The sequence below is a fragment of the Oenanthe melanoleuca genome, chromosome 28, assembly GCF_029582105.1.
Source record: "Oenanthe melanoleuca isolate GR-GAL-2019-014 chromosome 28, OMel1.0, whole genome shotgun sequence".
NCBI classification, from domain to species: Eukaryota; Metazoa; Chordata; class Aves; order Passeriformes; family Muscicapidae; genus Oenanthe; species Oenanthe melanoleuca.
The window spans coordinates 156,688-172,395 of record NC_079361.1 but is presented as its reverse complement, the minus strand read 5'-3'; the positions used below and the strand labels follow the sequence as shown (position 1 = coordinate 172,395).

Genomic DNA, 15,708 nt, shown 5'->3' with positions numbered 1-15,708 from the left:
TTAAAAATACAGCTGGTAAATATGTGCGAAAAATCATGCTCTGAAAAGCCAATGTCCATAAAGGAGACAGAGGAGTCCTGCAATTTTATTCAAATAAAGGGAGAGAGTCCACTAAGCCGCATGTCCCCACTGGGTTTTCTCTCTCAAGGTTTCAGAGGGTGCAGTCTCTCTCTATCCTAAACTCCCGGCTGCATGTTGCCCTCTCCCTCTCCCCGTTGGCTGAGGCACCAGGAAGGTACAGCCTTCCTGAACCACCTACCACCTATTTCCCCTTGAACCTGGCATTTTACCCCAAAGTTCAGGAGTTCAGGCTTGTGCAGAGTCCTCCACTTGTCTGTCTCAGGAGTCAGACTATCTGGGCTCAGTAACAAACCTGCTATTTAGAAGAGACATTAAGACCCATTTCAAAGATGTTACCGCCCATTCACTCACTCACTGAATTGGTTTGTAAAGACATTATCACACATCTTTCCTATCAAATATAATCACAGATTTTTATCTCCATTTTCTGTCATTTGAAATTACAGTGATACTAGAACTGTCCAAGAGAATGATACTAACCAGACTTTCAGAAACACAGCAGCAAGTGGTTATCTTAGTTTTTAGCTTTGTTCTTAGAGAGCAGAAAATCTTACCCCAGTTAACCCAGTTGTGAAAGAAATTTAAAACCCACAAATGCTGTTGGGGATCATATGCAGAAATGTATGTACAGAACAGCTGTTTCAGCATTCTTCTTGGCTCCATTCAGTTAAATGTACCAAGTTGTTTTGTGCTCAGTATGGGCATGTAACTGGCATGCACTGGCAAGTACTCTTCAAATTATCCCAGTGTTTTACAGTAAAACCATCCCTTACCTTGAAATCTAGACTATATTCATGTATTTTAACAGTACTTGTGCTGATTTGTTGGAGTGGCAGTTTTCATGCTGTCTTTTTAGGGCCTAGGAAGATGGATGAGTTAATACAGAAGAGACACGACATATTTCTTTTACTTGTACACACACTGCCAGATATTCTTGATAGGATATGAATTTAGTGTGGCCATACATACAGCCTCTCGCAGAGCTGATGGTTATGTCCTAACTTTTTGCTGACCCACAACAGCCTTCGACAGCATGTGGCTGTCCCAGCAAGACTGCTCCTCAAGAGTTGCTGAAACAGCTTCTAAAATCATGGCAGTTCAATAATGCCTGTGTATGTGCAGAATCTCTGGACTGAAGACTTGCATTACTGTGCTCTGAAGTCCTTTATATATGACTTTTTGCATCTTAAAGTGCATTTTCAAAGATAAACACTAGAAGTATACTCCTAGAGCTTATTCTGAATTACACTGACCTTTTCTGCCTTACCCAGATTCTCCCTTCCTGTCCCTGTTTCTGCTCACTAGTGGGAATAAGCAAAAACTGACAAATTTGTTGAAGTTTTGAAGTTCTTCTCTTAGCTTGATGTTAAAATTGTGTGAGGAATTAATGTTTGTATTTAATTACTGTGGCTTTTAAGAAGCAGTTGGTAGTTTTTATAAAGCTAATTTCCTTATCTAGAAACCTGTCATAATTGTAGGAGCCTCTATATATGCATAAATGTAACTAAATTCTCTAGCTGGATTTCTGGAAGCCGGGGGCAGACGTAATATGTGAAAAGTGGCTTCTGCTCCTAATTGAGAAAATTCTAGGTTGGATTTTGCTGTTACCAGTTTGTGTCTCATCAGCATCTAAGTCCAAACAACTGAATGGAGATTAATAAGCTTGGTGGTTTCTTCAGGATGAGATGGTCCTGCCTTTTGTTTCTGTTATGTGGGGTACTTGTGTAAAGCAGGTGTTGCTGTAAAGTACAGACTGAGTAGGTTGGGAAGAGAAGCCTAAAATGGTGAGGTTGGACTGCAGCTCATTGTCGCTAAATGTGATTTGCTGTTTTTCCAGTCTGTCAGGCTTGTTGTACATATATATCCATGTTTTTTGTCTAGTCTATCCAGCTTGCTCTTGGTAGGAGCAGCATTGGTATGCAATTCTGGCTGCAGTAGTGACTTATATTATCTGTGGCTTCATAGAAAAGAGAAGCTTATGCTAATACAGTAGATATGTGTACCGCCACCCCCATAGAATCTACCTGGCATCTATTTGTCCAAAGATACATAGCTTAAATCTCCCAAAACTCTTGGGCTAGGAAGCATGAAGATAACATGGAGCAGATTCTCTGATCTGCTTTGCCTTCAGTAGGGTACAGAACTGGTTTTGGATATTGATGCCTGTTGCCACTAAGCATGGTGATGGTACATTAGTTGTGCTTGTGAGATGTTACGTAGTGATTTGTGTCAATGTGATAAATATAAACAAGAATACTGAGTCCAAAGTAAAGCATGGACATGAGACACAGGAAAATCTAATGATTTCATTATATTTGTTTAAATCACTTTCTTGTAAATTGTTGATTTTTTTTGTTTTTGTGGGTTTTTATTATTTTGACACTATAATCATGAATTGTATCCACTCTCATGTATAAGAAAAACATGAGCTTGTTTGGACATGAGCAGGCTTGTCCTTGCTGTTACCTGCTTGCTAGGAGTGTAACCTGACATGTTCAAGCCTTGCCCAGACCTGGTGGGGGTTTGTAGCCACTGCTGCTTGGGCCCTAGCCAACATGTTTGGGCTTGCTCAGACTTGTGCCCCAGCACAGTGGGCATGTTACATCCCACCAAGAAACTGCCTATAAAAGGGACAGTGACCGGGGGTAGAGTGGACGTGTGGGTGGAGTGCAGACTCCCCACGTCCCCAGCGCTGCTTGCCTGTTCCTTATCAACAGATTAGTAAATTGCCTTATTGATTGACCTACCCGATTGTGGTGAGTAATTTATAACATTGTCAGTTGTGAAATTACAATGATAAGATGATTTGAAGCTTGTGCTATATAGGTTTGACTTCTTTGCATGTGTTACTTGAGCATTGAGAATGAAGCATGTGTTAATAACATCTTAAGGTTTTGACATTCAGGTGGAAATCACTTGTTTATTTTTAAGGATTTTTGCATATAGAGATGTGCAGTTCCACTCATGCAAATTTTTTACCAAATATTTTCTTATTGCTTTTAGGATTTTTGATAAAAGTGGAAACAAATTGCTTATGTATGTGACAATACTTCATGTGCAAAGTGGAATCTTTTCTGAGTTCAGGTGCTGGTTGCTGAAATACATGATGTTGTGGTTTTTCATTTTGGCTTCATCTTTCGAGAAGGTATTGTGTATTGGTAAGGGCAGTGAGTAATAAGACCACCCTCCAGTTGTACCATGGACTACTTGGCTAATTATGTGGGAAGAGTCATGGATCATCAAATGCAGAACTAACATGGCTGGGCTGATAGGTGTATGTGAATGCAGGGAGTGTTCCAGAACTGTTGGTAGCTTTTTATTCCCAATGCTAAAGGATTCAAAAGTACTCAACTAGGATGGTAGTGAAGTAGCTATACTTTTCTTTGAGCATTAAACAAAACATAAAAGCCCTTAAAGGTAATTTAATAGGCAAAGTGCAGTGTAAGTGGATTTTTACTAGCATTTAGTGGAGTACTGATAGTACAGTATTATCTCTGGGTTCTGAATGTATGTGGTGCTAAATAGAAAGTTTTGTGCTCTCAGGTATTCTTACACCCAAGGTATGCCTCAGATGTCAGTCCTATGCAGATGTGAGCAGTTCTTCTGTATGGCTGCCTGCTCACAGTGCCCAAGTGGGCTGAATCATGGTAGGGAAGGAGTTTTGGGGTGTCAGTGAGCTCTGGGCATGAGCTGCCATTGCTCCATTTATCAGCCAATATCTGAAAGAAGACTGAGTGAAGGGGAGGTGTCTGTCCGCATGTCCTGCAGCAGGAGTGGGATGAAAGGGTAGTATTGGACTAGGTAGATGGTCCAATATGTCAGAGGTATCTGAAAGGATGGTGTAGCCAAGGTGGGGGTTGGTCTGTTCTTCCAGGTAACAAGGTTCAGGACAAGAGGAAATGGCCTCAAGTTGCGCCTCAAGTTGAACATTTAGATTGGATATTATGAAAAGCATGTTGCACAAAAGATTTGTGCAGCCCTGGAACAGGCTCCCCATGGCAGTGGTGGAGCCATCATCCCTGCAGAGATTTATAAGACGTGTGGATGTGACACTTGTGGACATATTTTAGCACTGGGCATGGCAATTCTGAGGGATCTCTTAGACTTGGTGATCTTAAAGGTTCTTGCTAACCTAAGCAATTTGATGATTCTAAGATGTTTTGTAATGAGATGAAGATGCTGGTGCAGCTTTTGATCTCCTTCCATAGTGAAAGGAGTCTGTCATGGGATTATTTTTTAAAGGAGCATGGGAAGTTGAAGAACTGGTAGAGAAATAGGAGGAAAGAGCCATAGAAATCCTCAGAAAATATGTAAAACCTTTGTTCAAATACTTCGAATATCTGTGATATTTGATGCTTCCTGTTTTGTTCCTGGTAGTGTGGAAGATGTTAGGGGACTATCTGTTGTTAATTCCAGTGAAAATACTGTTGTACTGGTTTATAGAGCATGCTTTGAAAGACATTCCTTCAATGCTATAATTTTGTTGAAGGAGCTAATGTCACTTAGAGTAACTAGTAAAGTGCTTTGGAATGAACTCCCAAATGATGGATATGTTTATGTTGAGCTTGAAACTTTGTATTTTAAAAATGAAACCAATTTTGAAAACTATCCTTTTCAAATTTTCAGTATATAGAAAATAAAACGGTAGTAATTATTACACCATCCCTAAAGATATTAGTGCTTGGGATATGAACTTTCAGGAATCTTACTTGTAAATGAACTATTTTGAATTAATTGTGTTTGATAGTATCTATGTGAAACTCTATGCCCACATGTAAGTAACAGAAGATTATTGCGTTTAGTGTATATAATTGACAGGAAAGAAAAAAAGATCTCCTAGCTGATATTTAAAACATTTGGATCAAACAGAAGAGACTGAAATGTTCAGTATGTGATCTTTGTTTGATCAGTGTAATCTGATTTCAGAGATCTGCAGATGGAGCAAGTCCAGAAGATGGAGATGGTAAGAGATTTTATTGTAAAATCAAAAGTCATGAGTGTGTCTCTAGCTCGGATATTTTGCATTTTCTCTAATAATTTTTTTCAAATACAGAATCTGATCGGGAGGATGGAAACTACTGTCCACCTGTGAAACGCGAGAGAACTTCGTCTTTGACTCAGTTCCCACCTCAGTCAGGTAAATGTTGCTACAGTATTATATATGAGGGATGGTTTTCCTTTGTAAACATTCTTTTTCCAGTCACATAAGCAGTCCTGTTACTGTCTGCTGTGCTTTGAGTTAAGACCACAGCAAATGTATACTCATGTTAGCAAATGTGGTGAAGCCCAAAAGAGTTCATAGTTTTTTAAAATGTTTTCTATCTGTAAGTTTGTGTATTTGTGGTTTTAGCTTTTACTCTTGTGCTGTTGAATTGCAGAATTAACCAGAAACCTTCCTGATTTGTTGTGATCAGGTTGCTTTTTTCCATATTTTTATAAGTGCTACCTTTTTCTTAGTTACTCTGCTGCCAGAGAAATTTTTCAAGTCTCTGCTCATGTTTTAGTCCTTTTCTTTTCTCCCATTCCTTTTAAAATGGGGATGATTCAGTGCATTTCTGCAGGAGAGAATGACCACTGCCTCTGTGTGTGCATGGTCAGGGCAGTGAAATCACTGAGGTAAATTCATGCAGTTCACTTGCACGGCAATGATCATGTTTGATATTTGTTCACTGACTGTAACAGTCTTGATTTGTGCTGTCTCTCCTCATAGATCATATCAAGGTTTTAGCTGTGGTCAGTGGTTATTTTAGTGAAGATATGTCAGTGTTTGAGGCAGATTTTGAGACTGCTGCTTTATTTCTACCATCTTAAGTTGAAATAAAGGAGATGAAAAACATTGAAGAGAACTGTAAAAAGAAATTCCTCTTATATGCTGCCCATTCTGGAGATGTGACTAAAAGGTGAAAGCCTAGTTGTTTTGATTTTAATTTTAAAGAAATAAGTTACTATGAAATCCAAATTGTAGCATTCTAAATTCATGTACCAGTGCTAGTCATGGGAAGAAGCCCTTGTCTTTCAGATCCCAGTTTTCTGTGTCGCTCATTGGGTCTCCAGGTGCCATCCTGTGAATTGAGTGACCAGCATTGCTGTTATCTGCTTGCCAACCACTTTTAGTAAAGGAATGCACAAAAATAATGAAATACGGGGTTTTATAGATTTTCTGTTAGAATACTAGTATGTGTATACCAAGGTTCCCCAAAATCTGTAACACTTCCATTCTGCAATGTCTTTATATTATAAGATTAGAATCTCTTTGCTAACATCTGTTAAGAAGTGGAGAAAAACAGTTTACTCAACTCTTTCATGGTGAAACATTGGATATTCCAGGAGTCCAGTATCCTTTCTCAAGCCTCTGCTTAGCTAATGTATTTTGAGAGGATGTGGTAATTTATTCCCTGATGCCTTTGTTCTCTTCTGATGTATTTTGTTGTCAATGACAACTTTGATTTGAATTGCGACTTCCGTAAAGACCTCTTTGAATATTGTTGACATTATTCAATGGCTTTGGTTTCCAGAAAATCTTTTACTTTCCCACCTTCTTTTTTTTCTTGTGGGGTTGTTTCTATCAAGAATAGGGAAATTTTGCTTACATGAAAACTGTGTTATGTGTAAGCTTAAGGCAGACAACAATAAAAGGAGAGAAGATGGAATTAAAGGAAATATGAAAAAAAAATTTAAGACTTAATTCTGAAAGGCAGATGCCACATCCTAGTACAGTGGTGTTCAGAGATGAGCTTCATTTATCTTTTCAACATACTTAAACTTTTTCTACAGCTAAAAGCTAGAATAGCCAATAAATACTTTTATGCTTCTTCATCCAAAATGATCTGTTGGAGAAATCAGTCTCTTTCTCTGATTGTTGTATTTCATAAAGTGGATTGTGATTTTTGTATAACAACAGAAGTACTAGAACTGCTGGAGAGGGCATCAGCCAAACTCCCTATTGCTTGCTTCTTTAGGTTGCAGCAAAGTGTGGAAAATAAACGGTGTTCTTTGCCTGTTTTGTTCAAACATTTTTTTCCCTTTTGTTGACTGTTGTGCTGCTGAGGTGACATCTGACAGAACTCTGATGTTCTGTCCTCTGTTTCTTAGGAGTTTTGTCTTTGCAGGGTAGGTCATACCTAAGTTGCCTCTTGGTGCAGACAGTGCGGTCCATCAGAGCCCAATTGTTCACTCCTGCTTCTCTAGCAGGCATTACACACCTTTTTGCTCTCTCTGCAGGGGCCTCTTGAAATGGTATTATACATTTTGCAATGCTGTTATATAGTCTAACACCATTTCTAATTCCTAATTCAGACTGGGAATCCTGTATTTATACAGGATTCAGAAAAAATGAAATTTGTTTTTTCTCTGTTTCAGGAAACACTGAGAGGATTTTATGAACAATGGCTTGTTTGCTACTTTGGCTATAATACTGCTTTAGTTTAGAAAAAAAAACCAAAATAAAACAAATTACTAGAAAAATAACTTTCAGTTTGAAGTATGGGAGCAGGTTTATAATAACGAACAACATACACAACTTCCCTTTTTTTTTTTTTTTTTTCTTTTTCAATGACCGCAGTAACAAAGAACAATGTTTTTATGCCATCAAGCTTCTGTGAACCCTCTACGGGCAATTCTGATTCAGAACCAGGTGAGCTTCCTCATTTGTCTGCTTTTTTCTTATCGTGATCCAAATTTGTTGTGATCCAAAGTACTCTTGATACTTCAGAAGTAAGACCCTCTCTGTGAGAATGGAAGTGATGATGCCTCTGATCTTAGAGCTGTTCTCTTGCTTACTTCATTGTTTGACTTCATCCTTGCTGGAGGTAATTAAAATAAAATCAAAATTGTTAAATGAGTTGGGAATGATGGTAGAATACTGCAGTCTGACCTTTTCTTGCTAGGCTCACAATAAAACCTGTGGGAAATTCTCATTTATCTGCTTTGGAAAACTGTTCTTTTATATTGGAAAGCAAAACAACCATAAGGTATGGTCGTGATTGTGTTCAGCTATGACCTGTGAGCCCTGTCTTGACAGAACAGCTGATATTGTTAGTTCTGGTTTGGTTGTGTTGGTATTGCTGTAGTGCACATCAGTATCGTATGCTTATAACCAAGCACAGTGAGGCTGTAAGATGCTGAGTTGTCTTATTCTGAGTACAGATATTAAGCCAGTAAAAGGAAAAAAGAATAATTATTCATTGTAAGTTCTTAGGAGCTTGATTTTTATTCGCTGTAGATTTATAATTTTATTTTTGAGATTTTGGTACTTTATTTAAAAACCATAACTATAGTGAGTATGAGCAAAGGAATTTATTTTATCTTCATACTACAAAAGCATGAGTAAAAGCTTTTTATTGCAAGAAACTAACATTAGGTAATTAAGTTTAACTTAATTTATGATAATTAGCAATTATGTCCTTGTTAGCATCTGTCATGTTCAGTTGTAATTTTGATTGTTCTTTAGTTTGATTCTCACTTAAAACCTTTATCTATATTAAGTCCTTCACAGAAGGAACCGCATTTCTCTAGTGAAAGCAGTATTTTCCTATTTCTTAAAAAAAATTTGAACTTTTTCCTGGTGATACCATGTGTTTGTCTGCGATGTATATTTGCTGTGGTGATCACTGGAAATTCAGGTTTCTTTCAGAAGAAGAGTTTATTCTTTGGAAATCTAATAATTTTGCATATTTATAGAACTTGTGGGTTGTTACAGTGGGGGAAACATGAGGAATTTTTTGACTTAATGGGTATTTCTTGTATGTTACAGCTTTGTCCTTGTAATTTTGTATTTCACTTCCAGAGGAAAAGAGCAGTGGATTCCGGCTGAAGCCACCAATACTTATCCATGGTCAGGCACCTAGTGCAGGTGAGTTTGCTGTTTACTGCAACAGTACAAAGAAACCAGCTCAAGCATTTTATTTTGTTAGTAGTTTCATCAGTCAGCTAGTGGAAGGTGGCAATACCTATGTGTCTGCTGAAAAAAAAATCTTGTTTTCTCTAGGGTGGTTGTGCCCATATCCACTGTGTAACATGTGTGGACGTGTCTGTGTTTTGCATTGGATCATCTGTGCATGTCTGAAGTGCATTTCCCAGCTGTTGCTACTTAGCAGGCTTCTCTTTGTGCCTGGAATAATCCTACAGAGAGTGAATTTAGTTCCTGGTAGTAAACTGTAAGAAAAAGAGTGTTCCAGGAGTGCCTTGAGCAAGTTGTAGCCATTGCTGAGTGTTCAGTCTGTGACCAGGCCGGGGCAGTTGGAAGTGTCCGAGAGTGCCCACTTTGGCTCTCCCTGGCTATTGGAGGCAATGTGGGTGGTGAGTCTATGATCATGCCTGTTCTGCACTACAGGTTGGCTATGACTGAGTTTTCTGTTTGCTTATGTAGACCCAGCCACTATCAGAAAGATATTAGTATTGCAGCTTCTTAGGAATTTGAGGGGGAAAAAAACCCCAAAAGTATTTAGGTAATGAAAGCTGTTAATGCATAACTATATGGAAACTTCATTTCACTTGCAGGAAGAGTGGTAAATTTAAGAAAGGAACAAGCTGTTTTGAGCTTATGAACTTTTCAGCTTAGGACAGCTTTATAATTCTGATGTCATGGCCTTTGAATATGGGTGTCCTGAAATGCCGCTAATTGCTATGAGTGAGTTCTGTTGCAGTATTCTATGGGATCAAGAGTTCATCCTGACATTTTTCAGTGAAGAAAACGGAACCTTCTGGGCTTGCCATAACCTTCTAGAGTTGATGTTACAATGTTTGGTTTTTTATTAGTTGGTTTAAGGTCCATTAGCTTTCTGAATCATAACAGAATTAGAGTTGTAGTGCTGTGCATTTTACTATAACAGCCAAAGAAGCCAGGTTAATTCAAAAAACCAAAAGGTTGTTAAATGGCACAACACAACTATTACAGTACCAATACATTTGATTGTATGGATAAAAAAAATTTGTATTAATATTTGGAAATTACTTTATTGGAAGTAGAAAAGACGACTTTGAATGTCTACTTGAATAAAATATCAGTATATAAATAGGATTACTGGTGTACTGTTAATTTCTCTTACATATTGGTGCTCTTTTTTGTGGGTCAGTAGTAAACTTTCATTCTGTGTTTTCCTGGTAGACAATATATTTTGAAGTATCTTTTTAGGGTAGGAAATAGTCTTTCTATTTGGGACTAACTCTTTTGAGGCTGAGTAAGGAGGGATGGAAAAAAAAGTGAGTAGAAGCTTTTCTAGTGTCTGTTTTTTCATTGTGTGTCCTCTTGGAAGCAGTTAGAGAAGATTAGATGAAGCTGATTTTTCCAATTTTAAAGCTTTATACTTCTTGAAAAAACTTTACACTTGCAGGTCTCCCTAGCCAGAAACCGAAGGAACAGCAGCGAAGTGTGCTCCGTCCAGCAGTATTGCAGGCACCACAGCCAAAAGCTTTTTCACAGATGGGTAAATAATGCTTTTGCATTCTAAATATAGTGGAAAGAACAAGAGTTGAATTCGTTTAGTTGATGGTTTGGTTTTACTGAACACCCACCTTGGTTTTTCTAGTTTTCTCCTTTCAGAAAAGAAACATCTTAAGTGGTAAGTGTATATGTATTACATGAAGGATAAAGTGGTGGAACCTTCAGGTCTTGTGTAGGATGACTGATGTTTCCAGGCCTCTAATGTTGGTGTAGTCCATGCTTTAGTTCTGGAAAAAAGACTTAGGAGTGTGGAATAGCAATCAATCTCAAATGACAGCGTAGACCATGGTGTAATAAGCTATTATTGCTGGTAATTGATCAACAGTAAAGTACCTAAATCAGTGAGAGGTGCCTCTGGGCTTGGGGACCATTTTGGAGTTGTGACTTTGAAGTTCAATTTTAATTCTGAACATAGAAACTTAATTCTTAAGTTTAGTCATCTCTATAATGTTTATTGTATTACGGAATTATGGAATTTAATATAGCTGATGGAAATAGACATGACTAAAGTGTGGAAGTTAATACAAAAAGCTGTTTGAAGTGTCCCTGTCTCCTAAACCCTGTATTTCCCCAGCCTGATGCAATTTGTTATGTGGATGTTTAATTGAACAGAAACAGGAGTAACTTCAGTTAATGCAGAATCTGGCAAAGAACCAAACACTTCTAGCTTGATTTCTTGACATGCCTCCTGACACTAATTGGACTCTGCAGAGGACTTAGTATTGGGGTAAAAATTTTCAGTGGGAGTTCAGTGTATGAGCAGGTAGGTCAGTCTGAAGACAAGCCCTGCTGGCTGTGAACAGTATTAGACTGGATTAGGATGGTTACTTGAAGTTGTATATATTGAAGTCCTTACAACATTTTTATAGACTAATTTGCTTACTTGGTTTTCTGCATTTGGAATCTTGATTCTGCTAAGAATTGCTGAATTGTAGTCCTCATGTCCCTTGCAAAATACTGTGGGACCTTTTTAGTTTACATTGCAGCATTTAATGGACTTAAACAAGCAAACAGCATGTAATTTACATAAGAAAACTTTTATGGCATTCTAAATATCTAGAGAGTTTGTGTATTTTTATTTCTGTGTTGCAGTTCTCAGCAGTGGCACCAATGGTGTAAATATCCCTCCAGATTCTGCAGCCACATCAGAATCACCAAGTGATGCCACACTGAAAAGTTCAGACTCTGAAGACAAGGTGAGTTGGAGAAGCAGACTCAAGGTGACAGATTTAAATATTCTCTGAACAGAGTAAAAAGCTAGTAGTTGCACAAGAGTTCCCTACAGGAAGTGGATAGTGCAGGTAATGAAGGGCTGAAAAGCTTCATGCAGAGCAAAAGAGTAAGTGCATTGCAAGTTATGTATTGGCCATCATGAAAGAAAGGTAGTGAAATATTTACTTCCAGTTCTTGGTAGTGTGTCCAGTCCTTTCCTTCCCTGTAGGTTCTGAGCTAAACCATTAGCATCTGAAGATCTTGACTGATAGTATGAGGAAGATGTTTGGGGATTTTGAGTGCGATTGGGTTTTTTTTGTAGTTTCATTAGGCAGTTGTTTGCTTTTTGTTGCCATATTAAGCCTAGAAATAGTGTTGATAAGACAAGAGTATGGAACAGGTCACTTGAAATTCAAGTCTTAATCCTGAAGATGCGAGCAGGAGCACTTGCAGTGTGAATGGCTTTTTAGGTTTTAGTGAAAAGCTGCTGCCACAACTAAATATTGGTTGCATACATGTCCCAGTATGAAAACTGTGGGACATGCTTGTAACCCAGCTGTGTGGGTGACTAGGGACACCCTTCATTTGCTTTTAACATCCAAACATCCTCTTAAGGATTTTTAATCAACTGACCTTGGATAAAGTTTTCTGGTGGATGAAGTCTCTTAAATCTTGATTGCTAAGGATTTCTGGAAGCTCAGTATAAGTAATATATAGGCTTCATAACTGAACATTTGCAATTTTACCAAGGGTTGTGGTGAGATATTCTATTGTCTTGGCATTTGTAGTTATCTTTGTCTCCCTGAAGCTTCCTAGCACAGCTAGATGTCATTTGAGTTCATGCAGTAGTTGTGTGAAAGTTGTGCTGGAGTCTCTTCAGACTATTAGATGGCTTGGTGAGAGTGAAAGATTACTTCTGGAATTGTTTCATATGAGTAATTGTATGTATGGATGTGTGGCATAGATTTGATGCACCACAGAGAGAGAGCTTCCTTGTGAGAGCAAGTATGTTATTTGCAGTATTACATGAGCATGGTCTGCCTGTGTTAGCGCAGATGTGAGTCATGGTCTTACTTTACTGTCAGAAAAGATTTTTCTTTAATGTGTTTGCTACCTTGTATAAACATAAGACAGAGTGAGAATGTTCTCTGTCTGGTGATTGTCATACCCTGAGCAGCTCTGTGGCAATTTCTACCTATCTGGTCTCTTGTCTTGAAAATACCTAGGAAACTGTAGGAGCCCTAAGCAATATTGTTCTCACATGGGTACAAGCTGCAGCCTTTGATCTAACCTTCCACAACTGTTAGGAGAGTCTGGTGGCTGAAAGTCATCAGGTGTGCAAAGAAACTTGACAACCCTCAGCCTTTCTAGTAGCAGGGAGATGCTGTTCGTTATCCAGAAGGAAGAGGACATGTTAAGGAAATCCTAGGCTAGTGATTTTTCCTTGTGTCCAACAGAATGCTCTTTACCCTATGTATCATTCAGTGGTGAATGACTACTCCCAGTGATCATTACTGGCCCACTTCTGATTGCAAGCAGAAAAACTATGTCTTTGAAATGCTAGAATTAGAATCTGAAGGCAAATGATACAGCTAGATTCAAAGGTTACAGCTAGGTTGTCCCTTTAAACATAATATGGGATTTATGAACCTTGGACCGAATCTAGTGTTGTTTTCCTACTGCTTTTTTTTGACCTATGTGATAATGTGCAGGAAGTGCCATGGCTGGCACATGGAGACAGCAATACCCTGCATGAGATACTAACAGAAGGGATTGTAAATCTGTGTTCAGTGATGGTTCTGATGTGTTCAGTGATTGGGATCATGGATACAGGAGGTTAACTTGGGCAAGTAGAGTACTGCATTAGATACCTTTTAAGAAATTAAGCAGGAAAGACAGGGATGGGTTCCTATCGGGAGACCAAAATCACGAGAGACGGGGCAACTGAGAGACTTTTTTAAAAGTATGGCTTATTGCCTCATGGCGTCAGTCTCACAGAATGGTGAGACATTAAAGGTGTTACGTTTAATGCCATATATCAGAAGCCGTCTATTTCTTAGTGACAATGTCTCATGTAAGTTTTTTAGCCAATCACATACTTCTGGGAAACTTGGTAGCATCTTTTTACATTAGTTGTTTTACTTTTTGTGGCTTTGCTGCAATGCATCATTTTTTAACCAATCATATAACGCTTCACAAACCTTCATTGGTACACCTTAAGCTTCCAACTGACTTCATAGCAGGTTCTATTGCTAAACTTCAAAAATTTTTACACTCTTACTTAACATATTGCTTTACTTCCATAATGCATATCTCTGTCTGCTTAAAACATATTTCTACTTAAATTACAAACTTATATTTTTGTTTTATGTCTGCTTCACTTTCAGTGTTCTAATTCTCCAAGCCTGTTCCAAGGTCTTAGGTCAAACCTTGTATCCATCTCTATCTCTGAGCCTGTGTGCACAAGGCCCTGAGAGCTCTCTGTACTTGCAATTGCCACATCTCCCCTCTCTGAACTAGGAACACTCCTTTGATAGCTTTGTCAGTCATTTGCTGTATACAATGAAGCACACAAGGCACCATTATTGATACGACTATTGTGACAAACTATATATAGACCCAGTTTTAGAAGTTCTTTAAACCAAGGTGCGAAATTCCATATATTAAACAAGCCGTCTAACCAAGATCCGTCGTTAACCTTAATTTTGGATGCTCCTTCTTTTAACTGATACATGATTTTATGGATGGATTCCAAATTATCTGATAGATTAATACAACACATTCCAATGAAGTTTTCACACCTGTGTCCATGTGCTAATAAGAGAAAATCAATTGCAGCTCTGTTTTGCATGTCTTACATCTTTGCCGTCAGCTAACAGACTTCTCTATGTAAAAAAAGTACCACTGTTTTGCTTATTTAGCCAACAACCCAGTCTATCCAATTTCTTTAATACTACTGCAGAGACAAGTTGAAGTAAAAGTACAGATATTCAAAGTCTTTTTCCAAAACCCCAAGGTTCAAAGTCCGCTTTACATTCTGATTCATACTGATGAACAAACCTTTTTTCCTCTGCATCTATTTTCAGTGATCATTTTTGTACTCGGTGTTAGCAAAGTAAGCCTCCCCAAGCTACATGGGTTACCTATGATGTGTGATAAGATGACAGGCCGAGCTCTATCTCCACGAATAAAAAAAATTTTTACAGTGGCAACTGTAAAGGTGCGTCAACAGACCATGCAAGTATTGGAGAAGTATAGTTACACCAAGAAGTCTGGTTTCTATATACTTGGTGGTGGAGGAAACATCTTTGATCAGCAACAACTCTTTCCCTGTATAGCTGAATTTAACATGAAAATCTGTTTTTACTGAGCCAAGGAGATCTATCTCCTGAGGTTCTGAGGATGCCTGGGGAAGGTCTCCTGCCCAGTAATTCCAGGCATCTACAGGGGTGTGATCCTAATCCCACATATGGTTAGCACTTTTACTTCGTAAAGCATTAATTATCTTCTCCTTTATTGGCCATGCATCCACTGGCAGCCCCACTAAACAAGTGGAAAAGGAATTTTCTGGAGTTGTGGTGGCTAAACACATAGTGTCCAAGCCTGATGCATTTGCTAAAGTCACCCAAACATTTCTTTGGGGCTGATTAATGGACAAGGTCACACTACTAAAAGCAAGCACAACAATAAAAAAGTGTAAGCCTAATATTTGATTTAGTTCCATACTTCTTTCTTATGTCTAGCAAATCTTTTAACACATTCCTTTTTTGTTTTTTCCCAAACTTGCTCTGGGACAGACCAAAGATATGGCATTAAGTTATTTTATTTGCGTTCAGCTTTACAAATTTGAATATTTTCTGATTCTTTCCAAAGTTCTTTTCTGCATTCTTCTCTAAAAGTGGAGATACAGGGGATATTTCTTCGTGACCTACTACTACTGAAAATTCAATTACTCTACCTTGATTGTGACTCTA

General features: G+C 38.2%; 1 protein-coding gene across 4 annotated transcripts in view; it reads left to right on the top strand.

The window, feature by feature from the left end:
* The window catches only part of RANBP3 (RAN binding protein 3), a 60,016-nt gene that overhangs the window by 20,313 nt on the left and 23,995 nt on the right, over window positions 1-15,708 (top strand). For all 4 annotated transcript variants that reach the window (XM_056512685.1, XM_056512688.1, XM_056512686.1 and 1 more), the window contains 6 exons: window positions 5,008-5,044; window positions 5,135-5,218; window positions 7,643-7,714; window positions 8,867-8,932; window positions 10,413-10,505; window positions 11,615-11,718. In XM_056512685.1, the coding sequence (XP_056368660.1) occupies window positions 5,008-5,044; window positions 5,135-5,218; window positions 7,643-7,714; window positions 8,867-8,932; window positions 10,413-10,505; window positions 11,615-11,718 (456 nt within the window). The remainder of the gene's footprint in view (window positions 1-5,007; window positions 5,045-5,134; window positions 5,219-7,642; window positions 7,715-8,866; window positions 8,933-10,412; window positions 10,506-11,614; window positions 11,719-15,708) is intronic.